General features: G+C 50.4%; 1 protein-coding gene across 1 annotated transcript in view; it reads right to left on the minus strand.

Moving 5' to 3' along the window:
- kidins220a (kinase D-interacting substrate 220a) overlaps positions 1 to 15000 on the minus strand; it is a 73169-nt gene that overhangs the window by 41913 nt on the left and 16256 nt on the right. Inside the window, exons 13-22 of the mRNA XM_080549021.1 lie at positions 14475 to 14639; positions 13842 to 14021; positions 12278 to 12443; positions 11515 to 11666; positions 10401 to 10501; positions 7785 to 7970; positions 6001 to 6141; positions 3684 to 3927; positions 3277 to 3365; positions 439 to 583 (exon numbers count right to left, since the gene is read on the minus strand). Of these exons, the coding sequence (XP_080405147.1) occupies positions 439 to 583; positions 3277 to 3365; positions 3684 to 3927; positions 6001 to 6141; positions 7785 to 7970; positions 10401 to 10501; positions 11515 to 11666; positions 12278 to 12443; positions 13842 to 14021; positions 14475 to 14639 (1569 nt within the window). The remainder of the gene's footprint in view (positions 1 to 438; positions 584 to 3276; positions 3366 to 3683; positions 3928 to 6000; positions 6142 to 7784; positions 7971 to 10400; positions 10502 to 11514; positions 11667 to 12277; positions 12444 to 13841; positions 14022 to 14474; positions 14640 to 15000) is intronic.

Consider the following 15000-nt stretch of genomic DNA (forward strand, 5'->3'; position numbering starts at 1 on the left):
CCGAGGCATGGTTGGAGACCGCAATGCATTATGGGAAGGCCACACTCTGTGACCGGATACTAAACGTCAGCGCTTAATTTTGACATTTTCATCGCAAGATAGCACTGCAACTCTCCTCAGAATGGGGGTGTGTGTGTGTGTGTGTGTGTGTGTGTCTGTATCTGTATGTGTGTGGTGTGTGTGTGTGTGTGTGTGTGTGTTTTTTTTCATTCAAACCTTTATTTAAACTCGTAAGTTACTGAGGTTGCCCTCATTTACAGTAGCAACGAGTGAATAAAAGAGAACCAACAATATAAGTCATAAACAGAATAGAAATTAAACCAAAATATAAAACAAACAAAAAAACATTACTAAGAAATGTACAACATAATTTAAAAACAGTTACAAGAAGTGACACAGAGGGGAAAAACCAAGTTCTGTGTGTGTGTGTGTGTGTACCTGTGACAGAGACTATGTTGAGCAGCCTCCTCATGGTTTGGGGGCTGATGTCGCTGAACCAGTCCTCTGACACCAGCAGCTTGGTCAGGTCGAAGGACATCTGCCTGGTCACCGTGCGCTGCATCTGTCTGCGCCGATACGTGTCCTGGAACACACACACACACACACACACACACACACACACACACACCACACACACACACAAGCAGACAGACACACACGCAGACACACACACACACACACGCGAGCAGACAGACACACGCAGAAGAGAAAAAAAAGACCAGCTGTTACACACACAGAGAATATATTATTTTAACCAAGAGATTTTGGTTTAAAGGTGTGGCGAATGCACACACACACACACCCTTCCTCATTCCATCCCATGCATCACAATAAGTCCGTCCTCCGATTCCTACCTCCGCCAGCCTCCCATGTACCCTTCCCTGGCCACGCGGAGTACGGAGGCTGGGAGTCAATGGTAGCGTTTTGGTTTTGTATAGTTTTTTATAGATTCAACATGTCAACAACCGTGACCATGTGTTATGGCCACAGCGTATGATACACACACTGATATGGACCCACACTTAGAGGAACCCTTTTGTTTAGTCTCACTAGAACACACACACACACACACACACACACACACGCACACATAGACAGACACAGACACAGACACAGACACAGACACAGACACACACACACACACACACACACACACACGCGTTGTTTAGTCTCACTAGCAGCAGGGGGTGGCTGTTTTGGATGTATTTAAGTTCTGACCGCTGAAATTCGACAGAGAGGTTTTATTTTCATTTTGGTTTCAGTTCGATAAAGATAGTGGTTGTAGCTGGTTTTAGGAGCTGGGTTTGGGTTATATTTGTTTGTTTGAGCTGAACAGAACCAGCAGGCCTGTTTTCGTTTGTAGTTGGCCCCTTGTGTTTTCTCTTCTGACCAGTTATAAAAAGACCATTTAAGTTCCTTGTAAATAAACAACTTTATTTTATCAAATCCATCTGGTTTTTGCGTTGCTTCCCTTTCCTCTGGAGCTGGGTTGTAACACCATGTGATCCACAGTACCAAAGGGATTGGGCCTGAGAGATGGAATCTGACATGAGAACAAGCAGAACTATCAGAGTTCACATCAGGCCAGGGACACGGCGGCCATGTTGGTTATAAGCCTCCCCCCCTAAGCCTCCCCCACCGCCCCTGAAACCCCCTCCCACCCCCCCCTGCCCTGCTCTGCCCCCCCTGATCCCCCTCCTCACCCCTGCCCCCCCTCCCCACCCATCTAGTACAGTTAGACTCTGGTAAAGATCCATAGCTCTACCACTAAGCAGCAGAGACAAACAGAAACAGGCCTCCCTCCCTCCCTGCCTCCCCCCTGCCTCTCTGCCTCCCCCCCAACCCTCCACCCCTCCTCCTCCTCCCCCTCCATCAATCCATTTTAGCTACGCTTGTAAAGAGAGGAAGTACAACAACAACAAAAAACACACACACAAAAACAATAGAAAAAACGAAACGAACGGGACACAAAAAACGACCATCGGCCTCCGGCCAAGAGACCCGAGAGTCGAGGAGGGGGGGGGGGCACACGAGGAGAAGGCGCCCCCCCCCCCCAAAAAAAAAGAGAAGCGTGCCCCCCGAAAAACAAAGCCAAGAGGGGCCCCCGCTAACGATCGCAAGAGGAGGCCAAGGATAAATCAGGAGCCCAAACAAACAAGCAGCCGAGCCAGGCTGCGGGGCCTCTTGCTGGGGGAAGACACAGAGTCGCTTAGCCTCCCGCCGCCAGCCCTGGTGCCAACGTTTTGTCACCAAGACCCACCGCTGCTGCGCCCTGTCATTAGGAGGAGGCATCGCAGCAGGACGGATAAACACACATTAAATCAATTACAGGGAGAGAGAGAGAGGGGGGGGGGAGGGAGAGAGAGAGGGGGGAGAAAGAGAGGGGGGAGAAAGAGAGGGGGGGAGAGAGAGAGAGAGAGAGAGGCTCCTTCCTTGGCGAGGTGACGACGACAACAGAGTGGCTCTACCGAGACACACACACACACACACACACACATAGCTGTGGATTCTAGTACCCATGATGTCACCCAGGGCTGTGGCCTTCTAATCTGTAGGCTGCTCTACATCACTGTTGCATGGTGGGAAAATACACTTCTACTGACATAGGTCAACACATAGCTGGACTCCTCAGGACCCACTAACATGACATCATCACCACGCGCCACCACACATCACCTCCTCTGACTGGAGGTCAGACTGGAGGTCAGACGCGGGTCACACCTACGACTCAGGATGAGAGGGAGAGAAGGATGGAGAGAGATGAGGGGAAGGGGAGAGAGAGAGAGAGAGGGAGATATATAAGGGAGAGGGAGAGAGAGAGAGCGAGTAAGGGTGGCAGAGAGGTTGATAGAGAGAGGATGGAAGGGAAAATGAAGAGTGAGAGAGATGGAGGGAGGGAGGGAGAGAGGGAAGGAGAGGGGGATGGAGGGAGGGAGAGAGGGAAGGAGAGAGGGATGAGGGAGGGAGAGAGGGATGGAGGGAGGGAGAGAGAGAGGGAGGGAGGGAGAGAGGGATGGAGGGAGGGAGAGAGGGAGAGAGGGATGAGGGGTTTGGCTGGCGGAGGGAGAAAGGGAGGGAGAGAGGGAGGGATGGAGAGAGGGAGAGAGGGATGAGGGGTTTGGCTGGCGGAGGGAGAGAGGGAGGGAGGGAGAGAGGGAGGGACGGAGAGAGGGAGAGAGGGATGAGGGGTTTGGCTGGCGGAGGAAGGGAGGGAGGGATGGAGGGAGGGAGAGAGGGATGAGGGGTTTGGCTGGCGGAGGGAGAGAGGGAGCCTACCCTGCGGTTGAGGGCGTTCTTGCTGCCAAACTTGTTCTGGTCTCCGAGGCTGTTCTGGGACAGCTTCCTGTCCGCCTCCTCATACCATCCTGCGGGGGGGGAGGGGGGGGAGGGGGAGGGAGAGAGAGAGAGAGAGAGGCTCAGCTCAAGGACATCTCTGTAACACTTGACATAGACCCACAGGATCTGTTGGATGAACCAATAGATGACCAGGACATAACACATAAAGGACTGGTTTATTACTGTGTGTGTGTGTGTGTGTGTGTGTGTGTGTGTGTGTGTGTGTGTGTGTGTGTGTGTGTGTCTGTATGAGTGTGTGTCCTGCAAGTGTGCATGAGTGTGTGTGTCCTGCACGTGTGTGTGTGTGTGTGTGTGTGTGTGTGTGTGTGTGTGTGTGTGTGTGGTACCCTCGGAGGCGGCCTGGTCATTGTGCGGGGGGGCGGGGGCGGCGGTGCAGAGCTTCTTGGCGGTACTGAGGCCGCGGCTGTTCAGGAACACGGGCAGGTGGACGATGTTGCGCATGTAGTCGTGGCCATTGATGTTGGAGTCCCGCAGCACGCTGTTCAGGTTCTGGTTGATGGCCTTGATGATGATGTGGGGGTCGCTGGCGAACACCGAGATGAAGGGGCCTTTGGAGAACAGCACCCTCACCTGGACGGGAGTGAAATCGCAGGGGCAGGCCGGATTAGAGGCGTTTATATAGTGGCCACACGCACGGACGCACACACACACACACACAGACACACACACACACACACACACACACACACAGCTGCTGGAGTCAGGATAGCTTCTAAATGGTAAAATGGTAAATGGTCTGCACTTACATAGCGCCTTATTCCAAAGCGCTTTACAACGGCCTCTCATTCACCCATTCACACACACATTCTCACACACCAATGGGCGGCAAGCTACCATGCAAGGCGCCAGCCCGCTCATTGGGAGCAATTTGGGGTTCAGTGTCTTGCCCAAGGACGCCTCTCGATGTGGCCAGCCACAACCCTAACACAGACACGGATGGGCACGCGCACACACGCACTACACACACACAGAGGCACAGAGAGAGAGAGAAAGATACACACACACACACACACACACACACACACACACACACACAGAGAGAGAGAAACACACACACACACACACACACACACACTGCAGTTGTCTACTCTGTAATTCACTTAGACCTAGTCAGCAAGCCTTACAAGCCCTGCTCAAAACTCCCTATTTATTTAAGTGACTCCTCAGCATATGAATATCACTTTGTGTATCATCACACATCAACATTAACAAGGGGGAAAATATTTACTTTAAAAACTAAATTTATTTAGAAAAATTCAATTTTGTAATCTTGTATACATTTCAAAATCGGAGACAAAAAAGCTCCACGGTTAATTGGTCCCCACAGACAACGCTTTCATAAAGCTGAGGAGCAGAGGAGAGGAGGGGAGGAGGAGAGGAGAGGGGAGGGGAGGAGAGGGGTGGAGGGGAGGAGGAGAGGAGAGGAGAGGGGAGGAGAGGAGAGGGGTGGAGAGGAGGAGGAGAGGAGAGGAGAGGGGAGGAGAGGAGAGGAGAGGGGAGGAGAGGAGAGGGGAGGAGAGGAGAGGAGAGGGGAGGAGAGGAGAGGGGTGGAGGGGAGGAGGAGAGGAGAGGAGAGGGGAGGAGAGGAGAGGAGAGGAGGAGGGGAGGAGAGGGGGAGAGGAGGAGAGGGGAAGAGAAGAGAGAGGGGAGAAGGTAGGAGAGGAGAGAAGAGGAAATGAGAGACAGGGGAGGAGAGGAGAGAGAGGGGAGGAGGGAGGAGAGGAGAGGAGAGAGAGGGGAGGAGAGGAGGAGAAGAGAGAGGGGAGAAGGTAGGAGAGGAGATGGGGAGGAGGGGAGGAAAGGAGGAGAGGAGAGGAGAGAACGCTCACTTGTTCGCTCGCTCGTTCGTTCGTTCAGACACCAAATTGCATTAAGGACTCAGGAGTCTTGCCAAGCTCCTGGGGGATCCATACTCCACCAAATAACAACGTTTGGCAAAAGCTAATTCTATTAGTCCAGCGAGGAGGAGGAATGTGGGCTCTGTAGGAGGGGAAGGGAGCCCCGAGCCAGGCTGGCTTCTGTCTGCCTCTTTGTGTCCAAGAGAAAAGAGCCATTGAGGCGGTGGTACGGCGCTAATGCCTTCCATCACTGCTTTGACATCGCTGGCACTCGGCTCCTGTGACAAGAGCGTCATTCCTGCGCCTTGTGTTCCTACCCAGAGACTACCACACTGTCCTGAGAGAGACTACCACACTCTCCTGAGAGAGACTACCACACTCTCCTGCCCAGCTGATACAAGCACGCAACTCACCACCTCCCTGCTAGGCCTGGGTGGTGGTGGTGGTGGTGGTGGTGGTGGGGAGGTGTGTGAGTGTCTGTGTGTGTCTGTGTGTGTGTGTGTGTGTGTGTGTGTGGCATGGCAGGCTGTGTGTAGAACCCATTTTGTAGTTGTTGTCCAGAGAGTGAAACACAGACGTGCACACACGTGCACACACACACACACACACACACACACACACACACACACACACACACATACATACAACACACATAGAGAGAGAGAGACACAGAGAGAGAGACACAGAGAGAGAGAGAGGGAGAGAGACGCACACACACACACACACACAACACAGAGAGAGAGAGACACAGAGAGAAAGAGAGAGAGAGGGAGAGAGACACACACGCACACACACACACGCTCACCGTGTCCAGCATCTGCAGCACTCGGTCCTGTTCGCAGGCGTCCAGCCCGTCGATGATCACCACCATGCGGGTCTGGTTCTGGGTGAACCCGTCGATGGTCTTGGCCATCTTGGACATCAGCTCCACCTCATGCTTCAGCACCTGTTAGGGGTCAGGGGTCAACAGAATCACATCATCAGACAAGACTTGGGTTCGGACAGCATTTGAAGTCATTTCCAATACTTGAAAATAAAGAAAATAAATGTGAGGAGAGGGGAGGAAGGGAGGAAAGGAGAGGAAAGGAGGGGAGGAAAGGAGAGGAGAGGGGAGGAGAGGAGGAAAGGAGGGGAGGAGAGAGAGGGGAGAAGGTAGGAGAGGAGAAGAGAAGAGAGGAGATGAGAGAGAGAGGGGAGAAGGGAGGAGGAATGGCCAGACTTAAATCCAATAGAACATTTGTGAAAGGAACCAAAGATCCAAATTCACTGGCGGGCCCCCTGGAATCTTCCAGATTTAAAGACTGTCTGTGTTGTAGAATGGGCCAAAGTCCCACCTGATCACAGTGAGAGGTGAGTTTATTTTCATACAGGAAGCGTCTTGAAGCTATCATTGGAAACAAAGGTTTCTCCACATATTAAATACATGTCAGTTAGCGTATTCAATACTTTCATGTGTCATTCCACTTTATTGCACATAACTATTTTTAGGGATCGGAATGTTACAGTTTCTTTAGCTGTGTAGTTTTATTGAGTTAATACCAATGTCTGGTCTCAATTTCATGTGAATAGCTGCAATGGAAATAGGTTGAGTAAATATATTTTTTAATTTGTTGAATACTTCCCGCACTGACGTCTATTAGGATGTTTCTGCTGGTTTGATTTATATAAAAGTTCATGTTGATTATTGTGTTATTCACTTAATGCCACAATAAGTAATCATTAGGGACACATAGACAATGTTTACTGTAGTGTCTTGTGACTGATGGAGAATTGGGACCACATTTTCCAGCAAACGCTGAAAGAATTTGACAAAAAGACAAATAAAATGTGGACCCAAGTCTGCGTCAGTCACAAGACACTACAGTAAACATTGGCCACGTTCATAAATTAGCTCTGAGAGTGCCACGCATCCACTCTTCCCATCAGAGAGAGAGAGAGTTGGTCTTTACCTCGGAGAGTAAGAGAGATATTATTATTATTTTTTATTTGTTTTTCAGATTTTATCCCTTTTTCACCCAATTTGGTATCCAATTGAACCCAACCTAGCATCCAATTATCCCCTGCCTATTGCGTAGGATCCGCCGCCCGACCCCGTAGCCGGCAGCCCCAGAGGAGATCGCCAGGCAGACTAGCTGACTGGCTCCTCGAGCCCGACACCGTTATTCCGGCACCCAGGGGGGCGGTGTTGCGCGACGGATCCTTGTCCGGAAATAGTCCTATACCGCCCTCGGGAGCGGCCGCTCAATATGCCGCTCCCTGTGTGCCCTGGCCATATCCGGGTCTGGCGAGACCGGGATTCGATCCCAGTCCCTGGTGGGTAGCTTGCACTAGTGGCTAGTGCTTAGACCGCTACGCCACCGCGGGGCTAGAGAGATATTTGGTCTTTATCTCAGAGAGAGAGAGAGAGAGAGAGAGAGAGAGAGAGAGAGAGAGAGAGAGAGAGGAAGAGAGACAGAGAGAGACAGAGACAGAGACAGAGAGAGAGAGAGACAGAGACAGAGATGACAGAGAGAGACAGAGAGAGAGAGAGATACAGAGACAGAGACAGAGATACAGAGACAGAGATGAGAGATGAGAGAGAGTCTCTACCTTCATGAATCCCTCACTCTTCAGCTTGCTGAGGTTGTTGGCGGCGCTGTGCAGCCTCTTCCTCTGGGAGTGGAGGACCGAGTCAGCCACCTGCCACCAGGTCCGGCAGTTCAGCACCAGTGCCAGGCCCACCACGCTGGCCATGGCCACCAGCACCGCGTTCACCGTCAGGTACTCACTGTCCAACTGCACAAACACAACCAGAAGAGAAACGTCCTTCAGAACAGCACGCTTCAGAACCACACCAGCAACACATTGGTGTCTTTATCTCAGAGAGAGAGAGAGAGAGAGGGAAAGAGACAGAGAGAGAGAGGGAGAGAGAGAGGGAGAGAGACAGAGACAGAGAGAGACAGAGACAGAGAGAGACAGAGACAGACAGAGAAAGAGAGAGAGACAGAGAGAGATAGAGAAAGAGAGAGGGAAAGAGAAAAAGAGAGACAGAGAGAGACAGAGACAGAGAGAGAAAGAGACAGAGAAAGAGAGAGAGACAGAGAGAGACAGAGAGAGATAGAGAAAGAGAGAGGGAAAGAGAGAGACAGAGAGAGACAGAGACAGAGAGAGACAGCGAGACAGAGAAAGAGAGAGAGACAGAGAGAGACAGAGACAGAGAGAGACAGAGAGACAGGGAAAGAGAGAGAGAGACAGAGAGACAGAGAAAGAGAGAGGACCGTGGCCGCGGCCGTGACGGTGACCTCCATGAGGTCAGGGGGGTATTCCATCAACGTCGCTAAAGGACAATCCAGGATTATTTTTGATAAATAAAGATTTATTTAAAAATCCAGCCTTGAGAGACTTCATCAAAATAAGCATGGATTTTCCTTCAGTGGAATCCCCCCCAGGGCCACTGTGAAACACTGTGACAAAAAACAAGCTATGAATAAAGTTGGATTGATTGCTGCTGAGACCATGGATACAAATGTGATGGGGTCTGGTGAAAAAGGGTAATTTTTTGGTTTTTGACAGATTATGAAAGGGCAGATTGGAAGCTTTCAAATGATGTGTCATACATACGTTGACATCTGAAGGTGAAGAAGATATGCGTATGTGAATGTTGGCACACCTCAAACACAGAAGTGTCTGATCTTCTCAAAAAGATAATTCTGCCCGGAATATAATGACATTGTCATCATTGTCTCTTATTTTTCACACACACACACACACACACACACACACACACACACACACACACACACACACACACACACACACACACACACACACACACACACACACACACACACACACACACACACACACACACACACACACACACACACACACACACACACACACACACACACACACACACACACACACACACACACACACACACACACACACACACACACACACACACACACACACACACACACACACACACACACACACACACACACACACACACACACACACACACACACACACACACACACACACACACACACACACACACACACACACACACACACACACACACACACACACACACACACACACACACACACACACACACACACACACACACACACACACACACACACACACACACACACACACACACACACACACACACACACACACACACACACACACACACACACACACACACACACACACACACACACACACACACACACACACACACACACACACACACACACACACACACACACACACACACACACACACACACACACACACACACACACACACACACACACACACACACACACACACACACACACACACACACACACACACACACACACACACACACACACACACACACACACACACACACACACACACACACACACACACACACAGAAAGACCAACACACACACACACACACACACACAATCCCCTTTGCTTCTCCACACAGACTGAGGAATAGAACCACTGAGCACTCTTCATACAGTACATGGAAAGCGATGATTTAGCTAAATACATAAATTATATATACACTATATATATATATATATATATAGCACTAAATCTGCACATTTATGGTGATAGCACTTCTTTTTCCAGTTTTAGAGACAGTGAAAACACACACCCTCTCTTTACCTCGGATCAAGTATAATTGCAATGCAGTAGAGTGTGTGTGGGGGGGGGGGGTGTGAACGCGAACTTCACGAAAGCTAACATCGTGGCCATTTCTATGCTACAGAGTAGCTTGCTAGTAAGAGATTGTGTTTAGAAAGTGTCTTTTGTTTTGTTTTCATATAAAATAGTGTTTATTTCAGACACTGTAGTGGAAGATATCCCTTTGATTGGTTTCTTGGTCCAAAGAAGCCACCGGAAAACGCCCCAAAAGCACTCTTAAACTAGCAATGTTTGCTAACAAATTATAGGTATTTAGTGATCCTAAAACTGTTTGTTTTTTACATTTCTTCCAAAAAAAGACACGTTTTGATCATTTGCGGGGTCTCACAATTGCCGAATTACGGCCCTTCCTACCAGACCGTGTCACAAATGTGGTATGGGTAAAAGGCTAAATGTCATATATTCTACACCGAGCCTAACCCTAGCCCCAGGCCTAACCCCAGACCTAACCCCAGGCCTAACCCCAGGCCTAACCCCAGCCCTAACCCTAGCCCCAGCCCTAACCCTACCTTGAAGATGGCCAGCAGAGACAAGCCAGTCATCACACAGCCCATCGTCACCACGAACCACACAAAGGAGGGAACACAACATGTCTTCTTCCACTTCTTACCTACAGGGAGGGAGGGAGGGAAGGAGGGAGAGAGGGAGGAATGGAGGGAGAGAGAAAGATGGTGAGACAGAGGTCACTAGAGAAATACAATAAGAGGTCAGCTCACCAAAGTTTCAAAAATCAATGTAGAGGCCAACACATTGATTTATATTTCATAAACAAGCACCTAGGAAATGACCCAGGTGTTGGCAGGGGACAGTGAGATATTGACAATGCAAGATAATAATAATATAATGATAATAATAATATGTACATGTTTATAGTATGATTAACTTATTGTGAACTTCCTGTACATCTTGAGTGTGTTTTACAGTGGATGTTTCCAGTGACTTCCTGTTCTCACGACGTCTTATTCTGGGATGTACCATTATCCTCATTACCATAAACATGTGCCGTGGTAACCAACGGTAACCAACCATGTCATTTTCCACAACAGATTATGCCTTAATTTAGTGCATTCTGGAGACGTCTAGGCTACGCCGTGCAGTGTTTGTGTGTGTGTGTGTGTGTGTGTGTGTGTATGTGTGTAAGTGTGTGTGTGTGTGTGTGTGTGTGTGTGCGCGAGAGGAGGTTGAGAGGGACAGTAAGAGAGGAGGTTGTGAGGGTCTTTCAAAGGGAGGGTGGAGAGGGAGGGAGGGTGGAGAGGGAGGGAGGGATTCAGAGCGGAGATGAGGGGGAGAGGGACAGTGAAGAGAGAATAGGAGGTGGAGAGAGAGGGAGGGAGGGAGGGAGGGATTCAGAGAGGAGAGGAGGTTGAGAGGGACAGTAAAGAGAGAATAGGAAGTGGAGAGGGTCTTTCAAAGGGGAGGAAGGGAGGGATTCAGAGGGGATGGATTAAGAGGGGAGGGAGGGAGGTAGGGGTGGAGGGAGGGAGGCAGGGATTCCGAGGGGAGGGAGGGGTGGAGGGAGGGAGGGAGAGAGGGATTCAGAGGGGAGAGGAGGAGGAGTGGAGTGAGGGAGGGAGGGAGGGAGAGAGGGATTCAGAGGAGGAGAGGAAGGGGAGTGTGTCTCACTCTGGTTCTCGTCGTTCTTGAACACCCTGAAGAGCCTGGTGGCCATGAAGCCGAACTCCCTCTCGCAGGCGTCCGACAGCGTGGCGATCATCTCCGCCATGGACGTCTCCCCGCCCACGCTGGACAGACGGTTGTAGTCTGTGAACAGGAACCTGAACACACACACACGGACACACACACACACGGACACACACACACACACACACACACACACACAAACAGACACACAGACACACACAAACAGACACACAGACGGACACACACACGGACACACACATACGGACGGACACACACACAAACACACAGATGGACACACACACGGACACGCACGCAGGGACGGACACACACACACACACACACACACACACACGGACACACATACGGACGGACACACACCCGGACATACACACGGACACACACACACACAGACACACAGACAGACAGACACAGACACACACAGAGACAGAACATTAGACAGTAATTCTATACAATCATATAATGCCTTATTCATTCTAACCGAGGGAAAGCACATGACTATACATGAACACACAGACAACAAGCTTTATTTGTGCTTTCTTACGTGTGTGTGTGTGTGTGTGTCCATGTGTGTGTCCTTATGTCCTTGTGTCCGTGTCCATGTGTGTGCGTGTGTGTGTGCGTGTCCATGTCCGTGTGTGTGTGTGTCCATGTTTGTGTCCTTGTGTCTGTGTCCATGTGTCCGTGTGTGTCCGTGTCCATGTGTGTGTGTGTGTGTTTGTGTCACCTGACAGGCAGGGCGCGGGTGGTCTGCTCCGGCAGCTCGGGGGCGTTGACGAACATGAGTTTGAGCAGCAGCTCCAGGTAGCCCACCTGGCGGGCCAGCCGCGTGCTCACCACCCACGCCCACGTCCAGCTCTCCCCCTCACGACGACCCCCGAAGTACACCAGGACTGGAGGAGGGGGGGGGAGGGGGAGATATAGATAGAAAAAGAGAGTGACAGTTAGGAGAGTTTTAGAGAGAGAGAGAGAGAGTGTGAAACAGACAGACAGAGGGAGAGATATAGAGATACATAGATAGAAAAAGAGAGTGACAGGAGAGGGTGACAAAGAGAGAGAGAGAGATGACAGTCAGTGGTCACACGCAGGTGATCACTGTTATCACAGAACGATTCTAAAACAGTTGGCCTCTGGTGGTGCGGTGATATTCACCAGTGTGTGTCAATGCTGGGGCTTCTCAGTACAGGGCAATGGCGCCCTCTAGCGAAATACACAGTGTATTGCATGTCTTAAAGATAATTTACACAGTGTATTGCATGTCTTAAAGATAATTTAAAAAAGAACCTCCTTGCCTGAATATCAACACCATTTTAACCTTTAGAATGTTGCGGTAACAAGGTAAGATGTTCACCTCTTAGCACGACGCGTCTTTATCTCAAACTTCGTGTTAGCTATCCAAAGGCATCCCACTTTTGCATCTGTCATTATGTGACAGCAGCTGGTGAAACCAGGAACAATCAGCAACCCACCAAATGTTCAGACTTTTATTCAGAAAGAAATAAAATAAATGTCAAAACCAAATTGTTGAAAACCATTTGGAACATTCTGTGGGTTGCTGACTTGTTCCCGAGTTTCACCAGCTGCTGTCACATATTTCAAAATGTTATAAGCAGTTTAGTTTGGGTCTGGCTTTTAGGTTTTTAGCGGAAATGAGTCAAACAGGGCCTTGGGCAGAAAGCCTCAGGGATGCAGACTGGTGACGTCCTGCAGATCTACACGATTCACGTGGATGACCTGTCTGTTCTGAGGTAAAAACTGTGTTTTTCCAAACCCCGAAACCCTGAGATTTGAATGATTTGTCTGATTGGACTGTGATCTGAGTGATGTCTGACTTGACTGATGTCTGATTTGACTGATGAGTACGGTGTAGGGGTCCCTGGTTAAGGTGTAGGGGTTCCTGGTTAAGGTGTAGGGGTCCCTGGTTACGGTGTAGGGGTCCCTGGTTAAGGTGTAGGGGTCCCTGGTTAAGGTGTAGGGGTCCCTGGTTAAGGTGTAGGGGTCCCTGGTTACGGTGTAGGGGTCCCTGGTTAAGGTGTAGGGGTCCCTGGTTAAGGTGTAGGGGTCCCTGGTTAAGGTGTAGGGGTCCCTGGTTAAGGTGTAGGGGTCCCTGGTTACGGTGTAGGGGTCCCTGGTTAAGGTGTAGGGGTCCCTGGTTAAGGTGTAGGGGTCCCTGGTTAAGGTGTAGGGGTCCCTGGTTAAGGTGTAGGGGTCCCTGGTTACGGTGTAGGGGTCCCTGGTTAAGGTGTAGGGGTCCCTGGGTAAGGTGTAGGGGTCCCCTCTCCCTCACTCACCGAAGAAGACGTAGAGCAGTGCCAGCAGGCTGAGGGACACGGCCACGGCCAGGCTGAGGTCCACGGTGAAGCCCAGAACCAGCGCCACGCTGACGCACAGCAGCAGGGCCAGGAACACCACCAGCCACGAGAACTGGAACAGAGGCTCGATCTGCTGCCCCGCAAACGTCTTCATCTCATCTGGAGAGAGGGAGGAGGGGTGGGGGGGGGAGAGGAGAGAGAGAGAGTGGAGGGAGAAAGGAGATAGAGAGAGACAGAGAGAGAGGGAGGAGGGGGAGCAGTGAGAGAGGTAGAGAGACCAACAGAGAGAGTGACAGACAGAGAGTGTGAGGGAGAGAGAGAGGGAGAGAGGGAGAGAGAGAGAGTGCAGACTAGGTTACACTAAAGACAAGCCCCCTGCAACTGAGGTAACAAGGTTTAGGACACACTTGGCTCAGCTGCAGGAACAAGACAGAACTCATAAAAACACACCGAAACAGACGAAACATAAAAAAACATTGACACCAAACGACTGAGTTATTAGAGAGCACAGCTGAGACTCTTCAGCAGACGGTGATCGACCGACTTCACAGCGAACAGGACCGGCGGGGGGGTTTGGACCCCGGCGGTCCTGGACGGGTCTGGACCCCTTACCCTCCAGTTTCTTGAGCAGGAAGGACTTGCCGCTGCCCCACTGGGCATAAAGGCCCACGCAGATGGGGGGCTGCATGGTGGGCTCGCTCAGGATGTCAGCCAGGGCGCTGCTGTAGAGGTCGTACCCCAACATGTCCCCGTCAGACTCAGAGGGAGACAGGTGCTCTGGGGAGGGAGGGGGGGGGGGGGGAGAGAGAGTGAAAGAGAGAGAGAGAGAGAGAGAGAGAGAAATGGAAGAGATGTGTGGAGGGAGGGAGAAAGAGAGAGAGAGAGAGAAACAGAAATAGGAGGGAGGTGTGGAAGTAGATATAGTGAGAGAGAGAGAGACAAAGAGGTTACCAGAAAATAAGAACTCAGCTCACCCGAGTGTCTAATAGGTCTATAGTCATAGAGCTATAACATAATTCTATTATTAATAACAGACATTAATCTGAATTTCTTCATGTGACACTAAAGCATTCATAGAGCCTTGAACAACGTGGGGAAAGACGGCATAATTGCTCTGTTCATTTCTGTATGAAACCAA

The sequence above is a fragment of the Nansenia antarctica genome (assembly GCF_963989245.1).
Source record: "Nansenia antarctica genome assembly, chromosome: 1".
NCBI lineage: Eukaryota > Metazoa > Chordata > Actinopteri > Argentiniformes > Microstomatidae > Nansenia > Nansenia antarctica.